This window comes from Hibiscus syriacus, unplaced genomic scaffold, assembly GCF_006381635.1.
Source record: "Hibiscus syriacus cultivar Baekdansim isolate YM2019G1 unplaced genomic scaffold, ASM638163v2 tig00111983_pilon, whole genome shotgun sequence".
NCBI classification, from domain to species: Eukaryota; Viridiplantae; Streptophyta; class Magnoliopsida; order Malvales; family Malvaceae; genus Hibiscus; species Hibiscus syriacus.
This window is the reverse complement of record NW_024063228.1, coordinates 540,841-565,896: the sequence shown is the minus strand read 5'-3', so window position 1 is coordinate 565,896 and position 25,056 is coordinate 540,841. Positions and strand designations below refer to the sequence as shown.

Here is a 25,056-nt window from a genome sequence, read left to right as displayed (position 1 = left end):
CAGCTCCACTTCCACATAAAGCTCACTTAGTTTTTTGTTTGTTTGAATTGTTGATCAATGAGTTATTGTTTAATGCTTAGTTCGATTCAATGAGATTTCTCTGCTATTGTACAAATGGCCTCTGCTTCTTGCTTATCCGGTGAGTAGCACTACTTTATTTTTTTCAATTTAAATTTATTAATTTGTAACTTTTTTCCCGATCAGCTTTGTTTCTTTTTTTGTTAATAAGAACGAATGATGGGGGAAAATGATGGAATATCTGTCTTCCGGTGCTTGTTTCTTCACTTAATTTTGACTTAGTTTTGAATTTTTAAGCAACCAAAAGAGTGTGAAGAAATTAATTCTATGTTTATTTCGGCTTCGATTTTATTGTTCATCTATTTAGTTATTTGTTTTTTGATTCATTTGATTGCAGTTTCCTTGGAATGCGTGAATATATGTAAGTTAACGAAAGGGGAAAGAAGTGTAAGGTTCGACTGTAGCTTGCTTTCTTGTGCTTCCAAAGCTCCAAGAGCCTTAACTGGATTCCTTGCCAGCACTGCCAATCCTTCTCATTCTTCCTCCTTCACCTACGCCCGCCACGGAAGAAGAGCTCGTATCAGATCGGTGAGTTTGATTTTTACTACTCCATCTTAGGTTTTGTAGATTATCAGAAGTTCGAAGCTTGTTTAGAAATATATTGGCATCAGAGATTATTTTAGATTGAATTTACTTTATTTAATGTATAAGTAGTTGTTTTCATTTATTGATGTTGTGGTATGAAATAGGACCTTGATTCTTTTAATAGGCCTTCCAGTCAGATCCCGAACTTGTACTTAAGAGGGGTTGTTAATATTAGGTTGACAAATAGAAATGTTTCGGTGAGCTCAGAATGTGATTTGGTGTGTTCTTTAATGCGTGGAATCATCCAAAAATTGTTGGTGAATTCATTCAATAAAGAAAATGGAGAGTGATATATTAAGGTTAGAACATTGGGGGTTGGGGGGTGATTTTTGGGCAAGTAAAACATGCAATTTCTTAAAGCATTTTTGTACAACTTGCATGCATAGACAGCAAAGTTGCTAATACTTTTTTGCTGATTCAATCTTGTGTTTTTACTAGGCTCTTGATGCTGGTGGATGGCATTCAACAGATATTTCCGAGCTTGTACTGCTTGAAAAACTCTTTAGATCAAGCTTGCTTGAGGTTGGCTGTAAAAGATGGCAGTTGTATTGTTTGTCATCCGTCTTTTCAGATACCTCTAATGAGGTTTCTCCTGAAAGGTTGTGGGAGGTACAATTGACTTTTTTAAAACCTCTTATCCTTAAGAATGCGCATTTTCTGTAAGCAAAGCTGTAACTGTCTTATACTTATTAATGTTATAATGCATCAGGATCTGAAGCCTACTATATCATACCTTTCACCTAAAGAGTTGGAATTGGTCCATAATGCTCTCAAGGTAATGTCTTTGCTTTGCAGAAAACTATTACCATGCACTTTTTGAAAAATATCTCTTGACATGAGTTGTTTTGTACAGCTAGCTTTTGAGGCACATTATGGTCAAAAAAGACGGAGTGGGGAGCCATTCATCATTCATCCAGTTGAAGTTGCGCGCATTCTTGGAGAACTTGTGAGTTAATAGAAGTATGCTCTTGTCGGAAAATGTATTATGCATTCTGATAAGAGGTCTAACTTGTCTCAACTATTATTCTAGGAGCTAGATTGGGAGTCCATTGCAGCTGGATTGCTGCATGACACTGTAGAAGATACAAATGTTGTTACATTTGAAAGAATAGAGGAGGAATTTGGACACACCGTACGTCGTATTGTAGAAGGAGAGACTAAGGTGATTTATATATGTGTATATATACGTCATTAGTGTACTTGTCTGATAAAGTTTGAATGTCATATTTGACAAAAATCCAGATGGTTTTGGCTTGTTTGAGTTTCTTTAATCTTGTTTCATAACCAGGTGTCCAAACTGGGAAAATTGAAGTATAAGAATGAAAATGTTTCTGTAAAAGATGTGAAAGCTGATGATCTCAGGCAGATGTTTCTATCAATGACAGAAGAGGTTATTCTTTCTTTCTTTCTTGTTTTGGGATGGTATTTGTGGAAAGTAATGTGCCTAATCAAATTGTTTGCTTCTAGGTTCGTGTCATCATTGTCAAATTAGCTGACAGATTGCATAACATGCGGACTCTTTGTCACATGCCCCCGCATAAACAGGTTGATTGCATGAGTTGAAGCTTACCCTGGTCATTTACTTTTTCCTTTTAACATTATTGTATTATTTCAGTCCAGCATTGCAATGGAGACATTGCAGGTCTTTGCTCCTTTGGCAAAATTGTTGGGGGTGCATCAAATCAAGGTACATTCTTGTGCTTTTTGAAAATACAATTTCCATTTTATGCTCATGAATTCAAGATATCATTCAGACTTAACACAATCTGATTGCTTTTTGTAGTCTGAACTTGAAAACTTATCCTTTATGTACACAAATCCTGAAGATTATGCCAAAGTGAAGAGAAGGGTTGCTGACCTGTATAACGAACATGAGAAAGATCTTATGGAGGTGAACATTGCCCTCCTTTAATCAATAGTATTAAGTTAGAGCTCCAAACTATCTATGTGATAATTAGCATAACAGCTCAATGTTGAAAGCGTACTTTATGACTAGTATCTCATCTGCATTGTTATATTTTCTTTTCTTTTCTTTTTTGGTATTAGGCAGATAAAATTTTGACGAAAAGGATTGAGAATGATCAATTCCTGGACTTTATGTCTCTTAAAACTGAAACCCTTGCAGTGTGCAAGGAACCTTACAGGTAGGGACTTGAATATTTTTTCTGCCTCTTTGTTCATTATTTATTCAGTTCTTTTCCTTGTGATACACATGACTAGAAGTTTTGGGAATTATTTCTAGTTGCATTTCGTGGTCATGGTCACAATTGAACCAGTGGGGACTATGGAAGAGTAATTCGACATAGAATTGCCTACCACATGGCTCTAAGTTTTGTGGGAATGGGAATCTGGGACCCATTATTTCTTACTTCTCCTGATTCTAAAAGACAGATTGAGTGAGTGAGATGCAAGATATCATTTTGAATATCAATATCAAATATGGTGTTGCTTTGAATACCAGCAGCTAATTTTCTGTTCCCTGATACCTTTTTCACCTCTTTTTATGATGACTTTTAAGGCTTTTTTGGTGGCTTTTGAGTGATAATTTGCTTGCTTGTAATTTTTGTTATGGTATCACAGTATTTACAAATCTGTGCTGAAATCCAACGGTTTAATCAGTGAGGTTAACCAAATTGCCCAGGTTTGTTCTGATGCTTCCTTGAACCATTGACATGTAGTATGGAACTCTTTCTCATGGTTTATTCTTTCTTATGGACGCATTCATTCCTGTTGGCTATAAATCAGCTTCGTATAATCATAAAACCAAAGCCTTCAGTTGGAGTTGGGCCTTTTTGTAGTCCACAGCAGGTGAATTATTCTGCCAATGCAGAATTACTTGGTTATGATAGAATGCATCTGTACTTGAGTAACAATTGCAATTTCTTTTAGCAGATTTGCTACTATGTTCTTGGATTAGTTCATAGCATCTGGACTCCTGTTCCTCGAGCTGTATGTATATTTTCTTTCTCCTCATTCGACGTGTCTTTTGTATATTAGATTATTGGCATTCAGTAAAAGTCGCCTATCTTTTGAGCAGATGAAAGACTACATAGCAACACCAAAGCCTAATGGCTATCAAAGTCTACATACAACCGTAATTCCGTTTTTGTACGAAAGCATGTTTCGCCTGGAAGTTCAGGTTCTTAAATTCTCAATGGTCCTCTCAGCTATTTGTCAAGGCAACATTTTGCTTAGTTAAATTATTTTAAATATTTTTTTAACACAAGGATATCCACAACTTGTTTCCAAACAATTTTGAATCTTCTCATTATTACAGAAGTAATCATTATTGATTTATTTATATTAGTAATGTACCGGAGATGAATGTACAAGTGATTCTAATTGTAATATAGTCTGAACTTTAAAAAAATAAAAAAGGAAAAGAAAATAATTCTGGCATATTTTATTAATTGTTGGTTTCTTACAGATTAGAACTGAAGAGATGGATTTGATAGCTGAGAGAGGCATTGCTGCTCATTATAGTGGGAGAGTCTTTGTTACTGGTCTAGTTGGGCATGCAGAGCCAAACGGTAGAAGTTCAAGAGGGAAGGCAGTTTGCCTTAACAATGCAAACATAGCACTCAGGGTATAGTTTGTTTCCTTGAGTAATTTTCATTAAGAGTCATCCTGAAGGAGATTCCTAGATACCCTCTAAAGTCACCTAACAAGAATGTAAATTTACGGATGAAGCCTTTCTTTTCTCCAGGTTGGGTGGCTCAATGCAATTAGAGAATGGCAAGAGGAGTTTGTTGGCAACATGAGTTCTAGGGAATTTGTGGATACCATCACCAGAGATCTCTTAGGTAGTCGTGTCTTTGTATTTACCCCAAGGGGAGAGGTAATTCACATACTAAAAGTTATCGATGTGTATTTCTGCTAAAAGATTTAACAGAAGCCTATCATGACAAGTGTTATGATAAATAATTTATGTGATAAATAGATTAAAAATCTGCCTAGAGGGGCTACTGTCATTGACTATGCCTACATGATACACACTGACCTTGGAAACAAAATGGTAGCTGCTAAGGTATTTTGTATCTAATGGCACAATTTTTCCAATTGCAGTTTCAGTGTAAATGAAAGCCCACGTTTAATGCTTGACCTCATTGCAGGTCAATGGTAATCTTGTTTCTCCAACGCATGTACTCACCAATGCCGAAGTTGTAGAGATTATCACGTATAACGTTAGTATATATTGATCGTTGGAAATTACTTCTCCATTACTTGTATTCAAGCATGATTTCTTGATAATGTTTAGATTGTGGGAATCAGACATATGCTATGCATGGGAAAAATGTGTAATACTTGTTCTTTTTCCCTCAATAACTTGAAACTAGCAGCGAGGACTGTCAAATTCTGAGTATTGTTGCATGATTTAGGTGATTTTATCTGTTATTGAAGAGAATTACATGTATTTACTATTTTGTCAATTGTGAAAGAAAAGAAGACGCACAGGTTACTGATTAAAGTACTTACAAAGATGTATACCTGGTTCCATATATTATAGGCTATTTGTGCACAAGCTGGTGCCCTGTTTTTTTAATAGTTACAACTTTTCCTCTTGTTTCAGGCCCTCTCAAGCAAATCAGCTTTTCAAAGGCATAAACAGTGGTTGCAACATGCTAAAACACGTAGTGCCAGACACAAAATTATGAAAGTAGGTTTATTTTATGGATTATGATTTATTTTCTCTTAATTCTCTTAGTTTTCAATGCTCTGATTGTATAAATTGCTACTTGTAATTAGTTCTTGAGGGAGCAAGCTGCACTATCTGCTGTGGAATTAACAAGAGAGAGAGTAAATAGCTTCATTGGTGACTCTGAAAAGGAGAGTGAATCGGAAGAGTTTTCCAGACAGAAAAAACCTCTATGGGAGAAAATCCTGGGGAACGCTGTGGACTCGTCATCGCAAGGAAGTTATGAAGATGCATTGGCTACAAAAAGTGAAAATATTTGGACCCCTAAGGTCAATGGGAAACTTAACAAATATTTACAGCCTGTGAGTTTGATGGCCAATGGGAACATGTTATCACGGGCCAATGGTGCTGTGAAAATGATACCTACAAACATTCCGCCACCTGAGGTATTGCCTGGTCTTGAGAATTGGCAAGCCAGTAAAATTGCCTTGTGGCACAATCTTGAAGGACATTCAATTCTGTGGTTTTCTGTGGTTTGCATAGACCGAAGAGGTAAATCATATGGCAACCCTTTCATTATAAGGTCTTTATTATATGCGGTATAAAAATCCAAACTATTGGAATGGAAAAAAGTACGCATTTCCGGGTTTTCTGGGAAGACTTGGGAGGAGGGGTTCCATGAGATAATTGAATTAGAGTACCCTGGTGACTTGCTTCGTTATTCTGCTGACTGTCATAGTATGGATCATCCTACCAAGCTATCCCAATAGTGCACTAGTAAATTCTTAGAACATTGTTGGGGAGATCCTAAACTGAGCATTTAGATTTAGTATGACATTTTTGCAAACTTTTAGGTTATACCAGCTCTTTTCCTTTTGGCTAAAGCGTTTAATTGCAAACATGATTTTAGGGATGATGGCTGAGGTCACAACGGCATTGGCGTCTGTAGGCATCGCCATATGTTCCTGTGCGGTGAGTGATTTAAATTCGTCTATCACGCAATTTGCTTCTTGACTGTCAAAACTTTGCTAGTTCCATAACAATTCTACATTTCTTAGGCCGAGATGGATAGGGGAAGGGGAATGGCCGCCATGTTATTTCATGTTGAAGCCAACCTTGAAATTTTGGTACTGTGTTCACATCTACTTTCATTTTGTTTCCCTGTATTCCTTTTACCTTTTCGTTTTCGATTTTCTTCTGTGTCTGTGTTCATTTATGAGAGAGTTTATGCTTTTTTAAATGTCGCGATCAGCAAACCACTTATTTGTTTCTCAGGTTAATGCTTGTTCAAGGGTCGATTTAATCCTGGGTGTTCTAGGATGGTCCATCGGTTGCAGCCGGCCAAGCTCAACAGAAAATAACCAAATCCTTGAGTGCTAATTCAAATAATGGATCCAATAAATCCAACTAGTTGACCCAGCCGGCTGCGAGCTTGGGTATGAAGTTTTGTCCCACATAGAGCTAAGACCTACTGTTTTTTCTTATCGTAAAATTTACTTCATTTGTCCATAATCCCTATGTATTTTGTTAGACGCTCTAAACCAAATTAACCAGGAGTCAAGTAAGATGACGCTGGATCAAGGCAGGCACTGTGTGTAAAAGAAAAAGAGTGTTAGAGTTGAGTATACACTTGTAAAGATACTCGGTATGAAAAATGATCATAGTATATTAATGATATTTATGACTGCATATGAATACTGTTCAACTATGTATTTATGTATTTATTTATACATGCTTTGCATTTTATCTATATTTTTAATTTTTTGACTGCCGGATGTCTTCTACGGAAGCTACTCTCAACCTGACGTTGGGGGCAACCTACTACCCTACCTCCCCTTACCCCATTGTATATGGGAATTGGGTTTTGTTGTTATTGTTATTATCTATTTATTAGGGTTGAATCCTTAATGAGAAAAAAATCTAATATTACAATAAGTCATTTATTCTTAATTCTTATTATCTATTTATTAGGATTGATTACTTAATGAGAAAAAGATCTAATATTACAATAATCTAATTTAATATTAATTTTCACTTTTCTAATAAAAGAAGAATAGTTATGTACGGACTTTGTGTGTAATTAGATTGGTACCACACGTAGGGATAGAAGCAAGATTTTATATTGAAAGGGGTTAACTTATAAAATTTTAAGGGAGATAAACTTATAAAACAGATTTTTAACAGAAAATATAAATATAATATCTAAATTATATAAAAATTTAAAATTTTTAGGGAGACGATTGTCTCCATCCGCTTCATTGGTTACCACATGGTGCCCCTGTTGGGATTGATGGTGGATTTCGATTCAAGAATCTTTTTATCCACCATAGATCTCTTCTTTTCTATTTTGTCAATTTATTTTTTCTATCCAACAGATTATATCACAAGCTTTTCAGATCAAACCACATATTATAACATTCATTGTGTTTTTTTTCTTCATGGAAGTTAATATTATTAACTATTAATTATTTTGTAATGTTAATTAGTATGGTAATATGGTTTTCTTTTCGTGCTTTTGGGGAAAAAATCATCAAACATCCGATAAAAAAACATATTCGGGAATTATTAACAGAGCAAATTAAGCTCTTTGAACATTACAAGAACAAATAAATTACACAGAAATGAACACCAGTCTCCTTCAATACCAAAGCAGACGGCAAACAATAATAATAGAAGAATTAAGCTGTTTGTTTAGTAACCATTAGGGACCGAATTAGGTTGAGAGTCGAAGAAGAAAGGTCCTACGGAGAAAAGCTTCATCTCCATATGGTGGAGAAGACGGAAATCCGAAAGATGAGCGCCGCTAATGCCTTTATTGACATCCACGGGAACATTACAGTTCTCCAATGGAGAGCTTTCAAGGAAAGCCTTGCAATCTGTGAGCTTGCTCAATTTATCACCCTCGTTATCAAGGCCTGAAGGAGATAATCTTGCAAAGAAGTAACCCTTTGAATCAGTTTCTCCGCTGCAAATAGAGTGAGTCATCTCGTATCCATTCTCGTCAACAGCTACACATGTTATCCTCGCCAAAGCTCCTGTGTTCATTGCAACAAAGTCGAGAAAAAACACGAGGTGCTGAGTTAGATACGGTCTTAAACATTAATATGAATGCATAAATAGTGTTTTGTGCCAAATAGTTTACCTTGAATTGGATAATACTTGGGACCTGATTTACATAAAACAAGCCCTTCAACGCCAATGGGGAGAACTTCAGGTGTTGTTGGATACAAGTCTGGTTTTTTATATGCTTCTGGTTGTGGCTTGTTGATGTTTGGGTAATCAGACTTGGCTTCATTTTCGAACTCCGGCTTTTGATTTTCTACCGGTTGCTGTTGGTACAAGTCATTTTCAGTGCCACGATCAGGCTTTTCTTCCTTTTCCGGCTGCTTTTGGTAGACTGGTTCCGTGCTGTAACCAGGCTTTTCCGTCTCTTTTGGCATTGCCTTTTCCTCATCTTCTGGCTGTGGTTTATAGGAGTTTGGTTTAGTTCCATAAGCAGCATAATCATTGGCAGAAGCAGTGACAAGCAATGAGCATAACAGCAATGAAGCTGCCAACAAGGAATAGGCGATCGCCATGGTTTCCCACTGTCAACTATCGAGCACGAATAGAAGAAAAGACGATGGGATGAAGCGCAAGGGGTGACCTTCATTGTCCTTTATATATTAGGAAGTTCGGTGCGATGTAATGCCCCAATGATTAAGCAAAGAAGGAAGCAGTCTTTACAATGATTTAGTTGCACGATGTCATAAACATCTATAGACTTGAGCACCACTAACTAATATTACTTACATACCTATAAATTAAATATTTATTAATTTCATCATAATAGATTTATTAACTCGATTGATTCAAAAATCAAATGATTATAAATTCAATTAAATCATAAATCGAATACTTACATATCTTTCATAAGAGCTTGCATCTTTTGGTACACTATGCACAGAGGTCTTGGACTAGAGTTGGAAAATCCAATTGTAAATGAAATTATTATTAAAAAAACATTTTCTTTTGTGTTACTATGTATTACAGTATGGTTTAAAACAAACTACAAAGTAAAAAGTTAAATTTAGTCCTCGACTTTAAAAATATATATTGTTTTTATTTTTTACTCAAACTTTTAATTTTTTTATATAATTGAATTAACCAGAGAAAAAAAATTAAACTAACATAAAGTATTTTATCTTCTTACTAGTTTTTGTTTATATTTTTTGTAATTTTAATTTATTTATTTTATTTATATACAATTCTTTAAAATATTGGATATTTTTAAATATTTTTTACTTTTTTATACTAAAGAAAAATAGTTAATGTTCAACATTGGTAAAAATATAAAATAACTTAGAAATAAATCAGATTAATTTTTCGATCAAAAGTACTATTTGAAATTTTATGTTTTTTCTTCTTTTTCTATCCCTATCCCCTAACTTAATAAGTCTAATATTTTTATATCAATTAGGGATGGGCACGTGACTGGGTGAGTTTTTGACCGCCCTGATTCTGACCCGAAAATAAATTATTTCAACCCGCCCGTTCCGATGATCATTAACCTTTCTCCCGCCTCAGTTTTTAGAACAAAACTCCGACCCGACTCGATGATTTCAAATTTACGTATTTTAAACACATAATATTTTTAACACCTTATAACAGTGTGTTGCATTTAAATTAATTGCTGGAAATTCTTCTTTTTTTTACTACGAAAGGAAAACAAATAGAAAACAAATAAAAAATCACATCTACCATTCACACTTCAAGCATCAGTTTCTCCAGCAAATGGTGAGTCTGGCGCCTGTTCTTAAATGGAATGGCAGTGAAGGATGAAGTTGAACTAGATAAATGAACAAGTTAAATGCAAATACCAGATTTTAATGGCAGTATCCTGAAAAAATTGGAAAAAAAAATCAAATGAAGAACTAAAGAAAAAGAACAAAATCTAATAATAATTAATCTTGGAAAGTTCATGAAAGAAGATAACTAATATTTGAAATAAAAATAGAATGAAGATTGAAGAGGTAAATTTTACAGCCTTCTTTTCTTTACTGGATCTAATCGAGAAGAATGAGAGGTAAGAGGCAAACTAAAAAAAGGCAAAACCCTAAAGCGGTAAAATTTAAATATATATTATATATAAGGTACTTTTGTAATTTAAATAGAGTCGGGTCAATAATTTTTTACCTTAAACCCGATTTCACCCTGACCCTGACTTTCTCTGTTATATAATATGTCCCAACCCATTCCGAACTCGAAATTTAAAACAAACAAAAAACCCACTCCTATAGAGTCAAATCGGGTTTAGGTATTTTGACAATCCCTAGTATCAATTGATTTAATTTTAAGAAAATAAAAATTTAAGATAAAAAGAGTATTTGAAAAATATCTTTTAAAAATGATGAGTAATTGATATAATATGATATAATGTTATATAACAGTAATAATTTATCATAAAAAATAAATTTATAAAATAATTTATCATAAAAAATAAATTTATAAAATGATGAGTAATTGATAAAATAATTTATATAACATGTATAAATAAATAAATCTCTGCAAATAATCTCCAAAACAAATATCTTAATAATTATTAACAGAGCGAAATAGGCTCTATACGCATTACAAGAACAAATCAATTTTTATAAAAATCAAATACTCGCCTTCTTCAAAACGAAAAGGTCCAAAACATACGACAGATAAATAAATTATAATAAAAATAAAAGAATTAAGCTGTTTAATAGCCATTGGGGACTGGAGTAAGTTGAGGGGTGAAGAAGAAAGGTCCCACGGAGAAAAGCTTCATCCCCATATGATGGAGAACACGGAAACCAGAAAGCGGAGCGCCACTAATGCCTTTGTTGACATCCACGGGAACGTTACAGGTCTCCAACGGAGAGCTCTCAAGGAACGCCTTGCAATCTCTGAGCTTGCTCCACAGATCGACGTCGTCATGGCCTGAAGGAGACAATCTCGCCAAGAAGTAACCGTGTTCATCAGTTTCTCCGCTGCAAACCGAGTGAGTCTTCTCGTGCCCATTTTCATCAACAGTTAGACACGTTATCCTTGTCAAAGCTCCTGTGCTCATTGAAACAAATATCACCCAAAAAATGAGCTGAATTAGGGAGAGTCTTAAACATAAATACGAATGATTAAATTCTGTGTGTGTTAAATAGTTTACCTCGAATTGGGTAATGCTTGGGACCTGATTTACATAAAACAAGCCCTTCAACACCAACGGGAAGAACTTCAGGTTTTGGTTTGTAGAAATCCGTGACTGGGTTTGCGTTGTAATTTGGGTGTTCTTCATTTTCTAACTTTGGGTTTTCTTTGTCTTCTGGTAGCTGCAGATTGAAGTCATTTTTAGCGTCATAACCAGGTTTTTCTTCATTTTCTGGTTGTGGTTGGTAGATTGGTTTCGTGGTGTAAGTAGGCTTTTCAGTCTCTTCTGGCTGTGGTTTATAGTAGTTTGGCTTGGTGCCATAATCAGGCTTTTCTTCCTGTTTTGACTCTGGCTTTACTGGTTGTGGTTGATAATAAACTGGTTTTGTGCTATAACCAGAATTTTCTGTCTCTTCTGGAATTGGCTTCTCTTTCTCTTGACTTGGCTGTGGTTTATAGTAATTTGGCTTGGTTCCATAGTCAGGTTTTTCTTCCTGCTTTGAATCTGGCTTTTCTGGTTGTGGTTGATAGACTGGTTTTGTGCTGTAACCAGACTTCTCTGTCTCTTCTGGCAGTGGCTTCTCTTTCTCTTGATCTGGTTGTGGTTTATAGGAGTTTGACTTGGTGCCATAATCAGGCTTTTCTTCCTCTTTTGACTCTGGCTTTTCTGGTTGTGGTTGGTAGATTGGTTTCTTGCTGTAACTAGACTTTTCTGTCTCTTCTGGAATTGGCTTCTCTTTCTCTTGATCTGGCTGTGGTTCATAGTAATTTGGCTTGGTGCCATAGTCAGGCTTTTCTTCCTGTTTTGACTCTGGCTTTTCTTCCTGTTTTGACTCTGGCTTTTCTGGTTTTGTGCTATAACCAGAATTTTCTGTCTCTTCTGGCATTGGCTTCTCTTTCTCTTGATCTGGCTGTGGTTTATAGGAGTTTGGCTTAGTGCCATAATCAGGCTTTTCTGGTTGTGGTTTGTAAGCTGATTTTGTGCCGTAACCGATACTTGCTGTTGCTTCTAACAATGGCTTTCCCTTCTCTTCTGGCTGTGATTTATAGACATTCGACTTACTGCCATAATCAGTCTTCTCTTCCTTTTCCACCTGTTGTTGGTTGACTGGCTTTGCAGTACCATAACCATAAGCTTGTGTTTTGGATGAATCATAAACGCCATAGTCATTGGCAGAAGCAATGGCAAGCAATGAACATAAAAGCAAGGAGGCAGCCAACAAGGGACAGGCAATACCCATGGTTTTCCCAACTGTTAACTACCGAGCACAAAGAGAAGAAAGATTATGGGATGAAGTGCAAGGGATTAGCTTCATTGTCCTTTATATATTGGAATGTCTGCTGTAATGCTCCAAGGATTAAGAAATAAAAGAATTTGGCTTTAGAATGATTTGGTTGCATGATGCTGAAACATCTGCAGACTTGAGTACCACTAACTTGTATTACATTTATATTTCCCTGTGGATTGAATCCAATCTTTGCACGAACCCACTTTCTGAAAATGTTTGAGTATCATTTAAGCTAACCCAAATCTGTTTTTATAATTTTTTATACATAGAGGCAACATTTGTAATTGATTCTTTGTGCAATAATTATAGCTGGCATTTGATCATTTCATTTTATTTGATATATCTATTAGTTGATCGATTAGAATTAGGATGACAATTTGATTTGAATCCGACGATTTTGACTTGATCTTATAAAGTTGAGTCGAGTTTTACAAAGGATAAGGTCGGATCAAATTTATGTCTAAGGTGAAAAAATATCTGACCTAATATGATTCGAGATAATAGTATGATTTTCTCTATATATTTAGAGATAATTATTATAATACCCTTCAATTGATAAATTAAACTTATTATACATTTATGCAAATGAATCAAATCTTCGAATATTAATATTCAATATACTTCTAATAAATTTTCAAATAAAATTTAAATTTTAAAATTATGAGTAAAACAAACTGAATTAAAAAAAAAACGTTCTTATAATTAAGATTTACGATATCCAAATGAATCATATATCAAAAGAAATTAGGACACCTTGAAGAAGAGATATCCAAATTAACTAAAAGGACACGCGTACTAAAATCAACCGCTAGATATTAAAAACCCGATCCAAAATCAAAAACAAGCAGCTCCCTCCAAACCCTAGGGTTAAGGCGTTCATATAAATAAGCCGCTATCACTTCCTTCTCATCCGTCTTCGCTAACAGCAGTTAGCTGTATCACCGACGAGAAGAAGAGAGAGATGGTTTCGCTTAAGCTCCAGAAACGGCTCTCAGCGAGCGTTTTGAAGTGTGGAAAAGGAAAGGTTTGGCTCGATCCGAATGAAGTTAACGAGATCTCCATGGCGAACTCTCGTACGTTTTCTCTTTTCTTTTTCCTCCTTTTTAATCATTGCCTTAACATTTATAGTTTTCATGTTCATCTTCTTTTAAGTTGAGATATGACTTGAACTTGATTATCGCACCGTTTGTTGCCAGATGTTTGTGGAAATGAAGCCAAGTGTTTTTAATTTTTTTAGAAATTAAGTCTGTCAACTGTGATAGCTGATATATTTCACTTTTAAGCCCTTTTCCCTTTTACTGATTTATGACGGTAGAGCGTTATATACATCTTCTCAGATGAGCTTTAGCATTTTTACAATTCAGATTCTGATTATTCTATTGTTTGTTTATTAACTTGTTGATAAAAATTAAAATATTTTCAGCTAAAACGTACTGCAAAAGCTACACCAATTGACCAGAGATTTCCTGCTGTAGAAAGTCAAATTTTCACGTTAGTAATAGAGTGCTACTGGAGTTGTATAAATTTAATTGTTTTTAAAAGTTCCTTGTTTGCTCCACTGATAAATAAGAAATTTTTCATCTGAAGTTGTGAACTATTAATAGTAAGTTCAAGCTGATGTTATGTCATAGTCGTAATAGAATTGGATAGTATATGGAGTTGTTTATCTGTCTGTAGCTTAGCACAAGAGTTTGTTATTTTAATGTTCAATTTTGATCATGAATGGGAGTTACAGGCCAGAATATAAGGAAGCTAGTTAAAGATGGTTTCATCATCAGGAAGCCAACCAAGATTCACTCTCGATCACGCGCACGTCGCATGAAGGAAGCCAAGAGAAAGGGACGTCACTCTGGATATGGTACGCTTTTCTTTGTACACTATGGTTCTTAGATTTGCTGGATTTGATGTTATTTGTCGGTGGAGAGAAGGTTGACATGCTTACAGATTCTGTATCAGATTATATACTTGAACCTTGATTAAACATCTTGTTTCCAAAGTTATGATGTCAGAATCATTTTATTAAAGATGAGATGCAGTAATGTGGAGATGCTTAATTCTGAGAGGAATCATTTGTTAGCCATCAAAGACTGTGATTCATATTGAGTAATTTATGCATATATCGATTAGCTGGGTTTAATATTTTTATTCTGATTTTAGGTAAGCGCAAGGGTACAAGGGAGGCAAGGTTGCCCACAAAGATCTTGTGGATGAGGAGGATGCGTGTTCTGAGACGCTTGCTTCGCAAATGCAGGGAATCAAAGAAGATTGACAAGCACATGTACCATGACATGTACATGAAAGTCAAGGGTAATGTGTTTAAGAACAAGAGAGTTCTCATGGAGAGCATCCACAAATCCAAGGCTGAAAAGGCCAGAGAGAAGACATTGGCTGACCAGTTTGAAGCGAAAAGGGCTAAGAATAAGGCAAGCAGGGAAAGAAAATTCGCCAGGAGAGAGGAGCGTTTGGCCCAGGTAATAACATTTGTATCTTGTGGTTCTTTGGGCATGCAACGAGCATAATGGGATGCTTTATGTGGAATAGATATGCGGATAGTTATTTTCCTTCTGAAGTTATGACTTGGGTTTTTATGTTTTATTTTCCCCCTTAAATCTGTTTAGGGACCTGGTGGAAGAGATAAGCCAGTTGCATCACCACCTGCGGCAGCTGCTCAACCTGCCGTGTAAGTGTATCTTTGATTTGAATTTCTTTTGTTAAAGGATAAGTGTTTTTAAGTAAATATAAATTTATTTTTCCTTTTTTTTTAATCTTTCAGGGTTTCCAAGAAGTCCAAGAAGTAAGAAGGTTATGTACTCAAGATGAGTGATAGACCGTGGCTTTAGATATTAGTGTGTCCAAGTAATTTTGTCGAGCCAGTGTTTCGTGTTTTTTGGTCGATATGAACTTTGTTCTTTTAGGTGGATTAAGCCAGTTACATCCGTGGTTTTGTTGATTTTCGAAGGTTTAAACTAAAAAAGTTGTTAAACTATGTCTTGTATTTAAGTACCTAAACTAATTTTTTTTTTGCCAAAACAAGTCCCTAAACTATTATATGTAGCCTAAGTACATAAATATATCTGAAAGAATTTGTATATCTCATTGGTCGAAAGGATGTTATATCTGAAAAAATGCAACACTTAAGAGTAGTTATAATTAATAGTTGAGGGATTAGTAGGGATTTGTTTCGACTAAATATAGTATATGTACTTAAAGCAAAAAGCATAGTCATTTTCTTAATCACTAGGAATAAATCTGTAAAACGGTCAAGTGAGCTTTGGTGTAAACCTTTGAACCATATCTTCATTGTGTTTCACTGTTTCTAATCAAACTTAACTGTGCTCTTACCTCGTTAACGGGATAGCTTCTAGCAGCTTTTATCAGGGTAAATTATTTCATTAATTTAAACAGCATTTCTCAACTTTAACATAGATCAATAAGAAGAAAATGGAAAATCAGAACATTTGCCCGTCGCAACTTCGGCCCCCACAATCATCTAAAGGCTTCTTTGATATCGCGCAATAGATGAAACACTCCTATCGGTGTCTCTTAAGGTAGGTTTCTGTCCGGTCAGATCTGCACTTCCATGATGAGCTCTAACTTGGGGTGAAACTTGATGATGGATAGATGAATCATTCGGGTTATTACAGATCCCGAGTTTGACGAGGAATGTTGCTATGCTACCTTTGTTAAGGCCTTCACTCTCCATCCATATGTGGCCTCCCATCAGATTCACAAACCTGTGATTCAACATTTAATAACGTACAACTCAACGTCCTACAAATCTGCAGATTGTTGATCGAATCACAGGTTTTTTTTACTCAACCTGTTCGGCCAGTTGAACTATCGATTCGATAACAGATTTTAATCGTACGTACAATTTTTTACCTTATCATACAAGTTTAATCAGGCAGTCCGGTCCGATTTTGACAAGCATAGCATAAGCATTTTTTATAGCTACTGTGAATTGTCCGATTATAAGGGTAAAGACCAAATATTTCTTGTGCAGAGGATACTCGGGGATTTTTGTTTTACCTTCTACAAATGGCAAGTCCAAGTCCAGCACCTCCACCACTATTTTGACTGGATCCACTACGCGGCTGTGCAAATTTGGTAAAAAGAAGTGGTATATCTTGTGGCAGAACACCACAACCAGAATCCTTAACCTGCCACAGAGTAGATGATAGGTAATAGGCATGTGCAGCATCCAAGTAATATCCGATGGTCTCCATAACAATACATGGATGGCTATTCATCGGATTGTACGTCATAAACGAACACTACAATTGGAAATCCTAAACAGCATAATTCGAATTACCAGGAGATGCTTTTATGATCATGCAGTTAAAAGTTAAATAGAATAGAAGCAAAACAAGATGAAATGAAGTTTAACTGAAGCAGTCAAGAACCTGCACTCGTAAGTAGAAGTGGCCTTGACTTGACACTGGGTAAAATTCTGGAGGTCGCCAGTCCCTTAACGACTCCGGTTTTGCAACTGACGCTATAATTGAAACATTACCTTCCTTTGTGAACTTCACAGCATTCCCCATGATATTTAAAATGGTTTGCATAAGCCGTTTCTCATCGCCAACAGCATACTTTGGCAAATCAGGTGCCAGGATCATAGTCATAGATAACTTCTTTAGGGATGCAATGGGCTTGATCAGATTAATAACCTAAAATTATAGAAATATAAAAATGATTACTAAACTTAAACTGGAAAAGCAAAATTATTGCAATTTCTATGCTAAAAAAATGTACAAAATCACCGTTGGTTACCTCTTTGAAGAGTCCATGAAGAGTAAACACCCCAAAGTCTAATTCTAGGCTGCCATCTTCAAGTCTTGAAAGATCGAGAACATCATTGATTAGTGTTGCCAAAAGGTTGCTACTCTTCAGCACCGTCTCTATCATAACTCTTTGTTCTGGAGTTAGTTCAGTCTCTAAAAGAAGCGAGCACAAAGCAATGATTGCATGCATTGGTGTGCGCATCTCATGGTTCATTACAGCTAGGAAATCGTTTCGTGCATGAATTGCCTTCTCAGCCTCTCGACGAGCCAAGTCTAAAGCAACATTTTGCTCCATAAGCTGATCACGTGCACGCATGGATTCCTCCAGAATAGCGGCATGCGAAAGAGCAACGGCAACCTGTACATATATCACCATTATAAGAATCAAAGTCTCCTGTTTTCCAACTAGAATAAGGAGCAAGAACATCAAATGAAGTCACTGAAACTTTTCAAAAATGAATTCATAAACTTACAGCCTAGTGCAAATTAAAACTGAAGGTGAGCATTTCATTAAGACATCAAAGAGGCAGCCAATGAAAGAAAGAACATAAAACATAAATCATAAGATGACCTGGTCTGCCACAACTTCGACAAGTTCCAATTCATGGTCTCGCCATTTTCTGGCACTGTCCGTGGGGAGAATAAGAACCATGACTGCATAGCTTTTCGCAGAGAGCTCAGGCCAGTCATTAATTTGGAAATTTGAGAGATGTAGAAGGGGTACCCTAACAGCAACAACCTCTGGTGGCACATATCTTCCCACTAGAGGCCTGATCTTGGCTAGTGGACAGGTATAGGGTATACGCACTGCTTGAGCATTATTGAAGACTTCGTTGACAATAGGAAGATTTATTGGCACAATAGATCCAACTTGTATTTGGTAATTTAGTGTATGTGAAAGTTGCAGATTTATACCAGTCCTTGACGGCATCCACAGGGCACATTCCTCCAGGCCCAAGGTCCTACCCAATTCAACAAGGGTAGTCTTCAATATCGTGTGCCTGTCGAGTGTGCTTCTAATTTCATGAGTTAGCATCCTGACATGCCGTCCAGTTTCTTCTTGAGTGAGAATAAGGCCCATTTCTCTGTCAAGCTCTTCGGCTTTGTTCCTCAGAAATAATTCCCGAGTTTTAACACTCAACAGGTCGGGAATAATGTGCACAAGCATCAAAGCAGTTGCACACGATACAATAGCACATGCGACCTTAGCAATGGTCATCACCATAGCAACGACTTTCGAATGCATAGTGAATGTCCAAAGGTTTATAAAGTGTGTTGCGCCGCAAAGAATGATAAAAGCACCGAATTGCATAAGCACCCATCGATATGGGAAGAATGCAGATTTTTTAACAAAATAAATAAGCTCGAGGGGAATTGAGAAATATGCAAGGGCGATTAGAACATCTGATATGTACTGATATTTAACAAGCAATTCTTCAGGTGGCCACAGTGAGTCAATACAATCACAAGTCTCCATTATGTGAAAAAACGGCGCCAAATCTAAACAAAAAAATCAAGAAGAAAAAGCCATCAATGAACTAAAATGCGAAACTTCATTGGGTCGGTTATATCTTGACAGATGTTCATATCTTATTAAGATGTTTGTTCAAATTTATGCTTTCATATTTGACAGAATATTGCACCAAATCAATAGAGAGAGAGAAAAAACTATGAAACGATAAGATTCCATTAGAAGATTTATATTTTCCTACGAAACATAGCATAAGATTCCATTAAAACATTTTGAAGTGCTTTTTCCTACAAATATTCTTCGTCGCTTTTCCATCTTTATACATAAAAATATAATAGCCAGGCAGCGATTCAACATCTAGCCTTTCGAAGAGAATTTGTTCTTAAAAGTCTTTCTAACAGATGACATAGCTAATCAGTGATCACGTCAATAAATTAGTGATACGGAATCGATTCAATGGAACTAATCTTTCTCGAGAAAGAAAAGTTTTTTTCCTTTTTCATTAAAACATTTTCTCTCGAACCAAACACGACTTTTAAAAAACAAGAAAAAGCCACTCGAAACACAGGATAATAAAAAAAGAACGCACCGAACAATCCAGTTCTGAACTCATTAAGCAAAACATGATCGACAGTAAATAAAAAATGGAAGAAAAAAAGCTGATCTAAACAGAAATACAAACCAATAAAAAGAATTAAAAATAATGGAAATGTAAATGGATTACCAATGCTAGTGAAGACAGAAGAGGAGGATCGACGGCAAGCTATCAGCTGCGGACGCCAGGCGCCTGATCCATCCGTCCACTAATGAGGTTTTTCTTTTGGTCAATTTTGAGCTTCTTTGCTTGATACTATTAAACTTGCAACTGAGAAAGAAGAAGGAAGAACCAGTAAAATAAAATAAAATGAAAAGGGTGAGGTGGGAAACTGCGTAATAAAGTGGAGAGGCTGGCAAATGTATCAAGGGAAAAGGCTTCACGGACAAGGGAAGGCGACGAACGAATTCAAAATGGAGATATTACACGTGAGGCACCTAGCTGGATTTTCCTTTTCAGTAATTTATTTTCTTTTACGATCTTACTCGCACGTGTGAGTTCATTTAGGTGAACAAAGGCACAAAATATACTAGAAATGTAGTATTTATATAATTCATATGCGATTGAGATTATAATTTTATCTATGATTGATGAATTGAATACTATACTCAAAAAATAATTTTATATAAATTTAATTATAAAAATTTGAGTAACTTTTTATCATTTTATTTATCTACTATATTATAGATTATACAATAAAATAAAACATAAATTTTTACATAAAATATTTAAATAAAAGGAACCACATAGAAAATATTTATCAATATAAAAAAAATAATAAAAGTACAAGAAGATTAAAACTATATACAACTTTCAAGCTTGGTTCAACCTACAATTAATTTTAACTTCTAATATTTATTTAAAATAACAGTTATTTTAAATAATTTACACAATAATAAATTTTTTAAATTAAATTTTCTATCTTTAATTTACTCAAACTTGTGACTTTTCAGATTCATCGTAATTTTTTAATTTTAATTTTAAATATAATTAAAATAAAATTTAAATCATAGAATTTAATATTTTTAATAATATGTAAATTTATTCGGTATTCATGTGTTAAATATAATTTTTAACTGTAATATATACTCGTTTTAGAAAGAAAAAAAACTTTAATATATACGCATGATATTAATATTTAAAGTAATTTTTATTATTTATGTATAATTTTTGAAAGGCGTGTACACAAATTTCCGCAACTTTGGAAGGGGCGGAGAACGGTGCTGTATGGCTCATCGAAATGTAAAAGTTCCAATGCACGCCGCTTGTTGAGATGGTGATTTAGATTAGATGCTACTCAAGCATTGTCATTAAAAACAAATTGCCATCAATAAAATGACAATGAAGGTCAACCCACCTGATTGGTATGTGACCACCATTTATAGTACCAATTTAAGCTTAAATTCAATCCTAATATTATATGTTGGGATTTTGTGATATTTGATATATAAATTTTAGTTTTATTTACAATGAAGATAGAATAAAAATTTTAAAAATAAATTATAAATAATTATTATAATTTTTTTAAAAAAAATCAACTTATCTTATTTTAGTTTTATTTAATGTTAAAATTTAAATTTTATATCTCATAGAAATAGAATTAGGGATGAATATTGATCCTAACTCGATAGGCTCTAACTCAGTCTGATTTGTTAGGATCATATTTTTAAATTTAAGTTCATGTTGGGTTGATGATTTTGAAAGATATTATCAAATCAAATCGAGTTTAGATCTAGAGTAAAAATACTCTAACCAAGAATAATAATGTTTATATCACATCAGATTGGATATAAAATTATTATAATACTTCTTTTAATTAGAATTTTATTTTATCAAATAAAATTAAAAATTATATATATATATATATATTTATATCACGTCATATCGAATATATATTTTTATTCTAAAATCAAATTATTTTTTCAGAGTTACTTTAAATTCAAATAAGAAAAATGATGAACATCATACTCCAATTGAATTTAAATAAGTAAAATTTTCAATTTAACTAGACCCATCACTCTCCATTCGTGTAACCAAAGAATGTAGATATTAGGTACAAATACCAATGAGATAGGCATACTCTTTTGCTGGGTCTGGTTCCGAAAGGGTAAGGTTGAAAGCAACATATTGAGGCAAAATGAAATGAACATATAATAGTGAGTGATTGATGATTTGTAACCCCACATGACTTCGTGTTGGGTCTTGTCCTTCCAATTGGAAGTCCAACGATTCTACATTACATCTTTTTATAAAAGAAGAAATAGAAAACATCATGGGATGGGGGTGGGACCACGTAAATATGCCAAGTTCAATGCATTTGGATTATGGAGAAGTCCTTCAAATATTTAATCATGTTTCGTTAGAACATTATGCAACCGTCTCTCTGTAAATATATATATATATATATATATATATATATATATATATATATATATATATATATACCTATTTGGATGTGACATTTGATTTGATAATTCCTATTCTTAATTATGTAAACTAATGAAAGTGGTATGTTTGTTTCACGTAAAAAAAACCTTTTAAAAACAATTTTTTTATTTTTTAATAGTTGGTTAAAAAAATAGATTAATCAATGTAAAATATTTTTTTAATATTTTTTTTATTTTTTGAAAGACGACTTAAGGTCTAAATTTTTGTAAGTCCTTTTTTTTTAATTTTTTTATTCAAAACATAAATATTCAGAATAATATTATTTTATATATTTAATATTAATATAATATTTTAGTATCATTTTAATAAAAAAATTAATTGTTTAAATATTTAAAATATATTTATTAATAATTTTAATAGTATAATATTATAATTTTTAATATTTAATAATATACTTAATTATATTATAATAATATATGATATTATATTTTTATTTTAATAGAATATATTAGTGCTGATATTTTTATTTATAAAATTTTAAAAATAATATTTTAATAATATTATTAAAAATAATATTAAATAAATTATTCTAATATTTTTAAAAATAATAATATTAAATTTTTATAATAAATAATACTATTTATTATAGTTCATATTTGCAATAAATATTTTCTAAAAAATTATCAATTAATGAAAAATTATTTAAACAACATATTTTAAAAAATATAATTTATTTTACAAAAAAATAAAAAAAAAATCAATGAACTAACAGACTCAAACTTTAAAATTATTGTGTGGATCTGAGGCTGATACAAAGGGCTTAACAAAGTGCGTCACTACTGATCCGCAAACTGTGCGGATGAATTTGATAAGGGTGCGGCCCAAAAGTAGATTTCTATATTTTAAGGCTAAAGTAAATCATAAGTCATTCAACTATATTCATATGATTGTTTTTGTTATTAATTTTTTACAAATCATTAAATTTATCAAATTATTATAAAATGATCACTTTGATATTATAATAAGAGTAGAATTTTGATAAATTTAATTAACATTTAACAATCGTTTGATAAATTTAATGACTATCTTATAATTTTTAAACATTAAGTGACCAAAATGATTATTTGAATAGTTTAGTGACCTATGATGTATTTTATCCTTTTTAAGTGTAAATGAAAATCTTTAAATTATCTATTTAACGTTTTCCGTTGTTAATTAGGAAACAATTATATTAAAATATATTTAAATTTACCAAATAAGATACATTAGTTATAAAAAGAAATGTTCTTCTTCAAGAATTTGAATTTGAATTTGAACAAATATATATATATATATATATTAAAAGAAATTGTAAACAAATTCTAAAGGTTACCGAAGTGATTATCTTCTTTTCACTACTATTAGTTCATTACTATCTTAATAACTTAATTTACATAACACCTCAAATACCGATGGTTGGTTTCATCAAATTCTTGCTTTCCTCCACAAATCATGCCCCAAGAGCAATTCCATGCAATCTAGGAATATTATTGCCTCCTTTTGCATCCCCCTGACTGTCGAGGCCATGATTTGCCAAGAAAAATGTAACAACCTTCGAGGCCAACGCCATGATCAGCAAAAACGTGCTCTCTTCCTGGCACTAGATTCCCAGTCAAACCCTAATTTGCGCCTTTCATCTTCAGCCATCATGTCCATTAACGATCCTTGATGATCCTCAAGACTGTTTCCTTCCTGTGAGCGCACATTTTGCATCATCAAAACCATTTCTTGCATGAAATTAACAAATCCCTGTTTCCATAAATAAAAAAAAACCATTAGTACACCATAATACAATGATCTCAGTTCTCACATGAGAATTGTACATTAACAACGACTCACTTCATCGTCTTCGTCCGTAAGCAGACCCAACAACCCAGCATCATAAATCTTTCTCTTTCCTTTATCTCACAAAACCGAGTAAGCCTCCTGAATCTTTTGGAATCGTTTCTTAGCTTCTCCCGATTCTTCGGGGTTCTTCATCCATCTGTCGGGATGCCATTTCTTTCAAAACCGTTCACAAATTAACAAAAGAAAAACAACCCATTTAGCATGTGTATAAAAAGAGTTTCAAACGATGAATCAAGAAAAGTTATTATAGTATACCAAAGCCTGCCTTCGATAAGCGTCACGAATCTCAGAAGCAGAAGCTTGTTTACAAACTCCCAGCACTGAATAATACCAGGTTCCAGCTTTCGACATTTTCAACACCACCACCAATGGGACTATCGAAAACAGAGGAACGCAATTATAACATGCACGCGGGTAGTTTGGTTTTAGAGTTCGGCACTTGAAAAAAGAGTTTGACGTTGTGATTAAAAGCAGAAGGATGGGACTTTGGAGAAACTTCGAGAGGGTTCGGTCGAAAGGGAACTGTGAGAGATATATCTGGTGTACGTTGAAGACATATATGTTAAAGGTGGAGATTGTTGGCCACATGATATGACGAGCAACCGGTGAGCAGCCACGAGAATGCGTCCTTCACAACCCCTGGCTGCAAAAATGCTGTGGTCCACGCTAGTAAACCATTTGTGGCCCATCTTCTACCTTGCAATTGCATCCAATTCCAATGGCAAGATTTCATTAGGATTTTAATATAATATACTTAATTTATTCATTAAGGTTGTGGTAGAACTGCGCAGAGTAATTATAAAAAATATTTAATTTTTAGATAATAAAATACATGAAACACATGTATTACTAAAATTAATTTTAGTAAATATTTTTTTATAATACGCTTATTTTATATATTGGATGAGTCGAGATTGAACTATAAAATTATATTAACGTCTATTATATCACCTATGACAAATCTAATTTTATTTCAATCTTCATTTCGTCACTCACAACACTTATATCAATACCCACCCAATTTATTAAATAAAATAAAATACAATTTTAAAAAGCATTATAACTAAATTTGTAATTATTACTTCTCATGTTTTTTCATAATAAATAAAAAATTAAGTGTAACCGAAATATTTCAATAACACTCAAATTAGAGGAAGTCGTCAATTAAAAATAAATTTAATAATTTATTTAAT

At 33.8% G+C, this 25,056-nt stretch overlaps 5 protein-coding genes and 1 pseudogene across 5 annotated transcripts; 2 read left to right on the top strand and 4 right to left on the bottom strand.

Annotated features, from left to right (window-relative positions):
* Positions 1–18: 18 nt before the first annotated feature.
* LOC120173704 (putative GTP diphosphokinase RSH1, chloroplastic) lies at positions 19–6,784 on the top strand. The gene is made up of 24 exons (XM_039180790.1): positions 19–139; positions 416–606; positions 1,102–1,272; positions 1,373–1,438; positions 1,517–1,609; positions 1,694–1,825; positions 1,952–2,053; positions 2,131–2,208; positions 2,279–2,350; positions 2,447–2,554; positions 2,710–2,807; positions 3,244–3,304; positions 3,409–3,471; positions 3,556–3,612; positions 3,701–3,802; positions 4,091–4,249; positions 4,370–4,501; positions 4,604–4,690; positions 4,776–4,847; positions 5,234–5,320; positions 5,410–5,851; positions 6,210–6,271; positions 6,358–6,426; positions 6,575–6,784. Exons 1-24 carry the CDS (start codon positions 115–117, stop codon positions 6,677–6,679), a joined length of 2,634 nt encoding a protein of 877 aa, XP_039036721.1. The 5' UTR covers positions 19–114; the 3' UTR covers positions 6,680–6,784.
* Positions 6,785–7,929: 1,145 nt separating this feature from the next.
* Positions 7,930–8,912, bottom strand: LOC120173708 (proline-rich protein 3-like). Its single transcript, XM_039180794.1, has 2 exons — positions 8,442–8,912; positions 7,930–8,334 (listed from the first exon to the last, which is right to left on the bottom strand). The coding sequence occupies exons 1-2, from the start codon at positions 8,875–8,877 to the stop codon at positions 7,991–7,993; spliced, it is 780 nt and encodes a 259-aa protein (XP_039036725.1). The 5' UTR covers positions 8,878–8,912; the 3' UTR covers positions 7,930–7,990.
* A 2,111-nt stretch (positions 8,913–11,023) lies between these two features.
* On the bottom strand, positions 11,024–12,690 carry LOC120173745 (adhesive plaque matrix protein-like). Its single transcript, XM_039180818.1, has 2 exons — positions 11,469–12,690; positions 11,024–11,365 (listed from the first exon to the last, which is right to left on the bottom strand). The coding sequence occupies exons 1-2, from the start codon at positions 12,688–12,690 to the stop codon at positions 11,025–11,027; spliced, it is 1,563 nt and encodes a 520-aa protein (XP_039036749.1). The 3' UTR covers position 11,024.
* Positions 12,691–13,622: 932 nt separating this feature from the next.
* On the top strand, positions 13,623–15,647 carry LOC120173709 (60S ribosomal protein L19-1-like). The gene is made up of 5 exons (XM_039180795.1): positions 13,623–13,811; positions 14,474–14,596; positions 14,896–15,209; positions 15,357–15,418; positions 15,512–15,647. The coding sequence occupies exons 1-5, from the start codon at positions 13,700–13,702 to the stop codon at positions 15,534–15,536; spliced, it is 636 nt and encodes a 211-aa protein (XP_039036726.1). The 5' UTR covers positions 13,623–13,699; the 3' UTR covers positions 15,537–15,647.
* Positions 15,648–16,201: 554 nt separating this feature from the next.
* Positions 16,202–19,897, bottom strand: LOC120173705 (ethylene response sensor 1-like). The gene is made up of 6 exons (XM_039180791.1): positions 19,718–19,897; positions 18,094–19,022; positions 17,512–17,880; positions 17,142–17,408; positions 16,768–16,898; positions 16,202–16,472 (listed from the first exon to the last, which is right to left on the bottom strand). The coding sequence occupies exons 2-6, from the start codon at positions 18,997–18,999 to the stop codon at positions 16,229–16,231; spliced, it is 1,917 nt and encodes a 638-aa protein (XP_039036722.1). The 5' UTR covers positions 19,000–19,022; positions 19,718–19,897; the 3' UTR covers positions 16,202–16,228.
* Positions 19,898–23,419: 3,522 nt separating this feature from the next.
* Positions 23,420–24,330, bottom strand: LOC120173710 (annotated as a pseudogene).
* Between the last annotated feature and the right edge of the window lie 726 nt (positions 24,331–25,056).

Bases quoted from the DNA above. Each gene is read 5' to 3' on its own strand.
- LOC120173745 (XM_039180818.1), bottom strand. From the start codon at position 12,690: ATGGGTATTGCCTGTCCCTTGTTGGCTGCCTCCTTGCTTTTATGTTCA. The intron at 11,366-11,468 runs GTAAACTATTTA...CAATGAGCACAG, and splicing joins CAAGCATTACCCAATTCGAG to GAGCTTTGACAAGGATAACG.
- LOC120173709 (XM_039180795.1), top strand. From the start codon at position 13,700: ATGGTTTCGCTTAAGCTCCAGAAACGGCTCTCAGCGAGCGTTTTGAAG. The intron at 13,812-14,473 runs GTACGTTTTCTC...TGGGAGTTACAG, and splicing joins GATCTCCATGGCGAACTCTC to GCCAGAATATAAGGAAGCTA. The intron at 14,597-14,895 runs GTACGCTTTTCT...TTCTGATTTTAG, and splicing joins GGGACGTCACTCTGGATATG to GTAAGCGCAAGGGTACAAGG.
- LOC120173704 (XM_039180790.1), top strand. From the start codon at position 115: ATGGCCTCTGCTTCTTGCTTATCCG. The intron at 4,250-4,369 runs GTATAGTTTGTT...TCTTTTCTCCAG, and splicing joins ATGCAAACATAGCACTCAGG to GTTGGGTGGCTCAATGCAAT. The intron at 6,427-6,574 runs GTACTGTGTTCA...TTTGTTTCTCAG, and splicing joins AAGCCAACCTTGAAATTTTG to GTTAATGCTTGTTCAAGGGT.
- LOC120173708 (XM_039180794.1), bottom strand. From the start codon at position 8,877: ATGGCGATCGCCTATTCCTTGTTGGCAGCTTCATTGCTGTTATGCTCA. The intron at 8,335-8,441 runs GTAAACTATTTG...CAATGAACACAG, and splicing joins CAAGTATTATCCAATTCAAG to GAGCTTTGGCGAGGATAACA.
- LOC120173705 (XM_039180791.1), bottom strand. From the start codon at position 18,999: ATGGAGACTTGTGATTGTATTGACTCACTGTGGCCACCTGAAGAATTG. The intron at 16,899-17,141 runs GTTCTTGACTGC...ACTCTGTGGCAG, and splicing joins ACTTCTACTTACGAGTGCAG to GTTAAGGATTCTGGTTGTGG. The intron at 16,473-16,767 runs GTAAAACAAAAA...GTTGAATCACAG, and splicing joins GGACTTGCCATTTGTAGAAG to GTTTGTGAATCTGATGGGAG.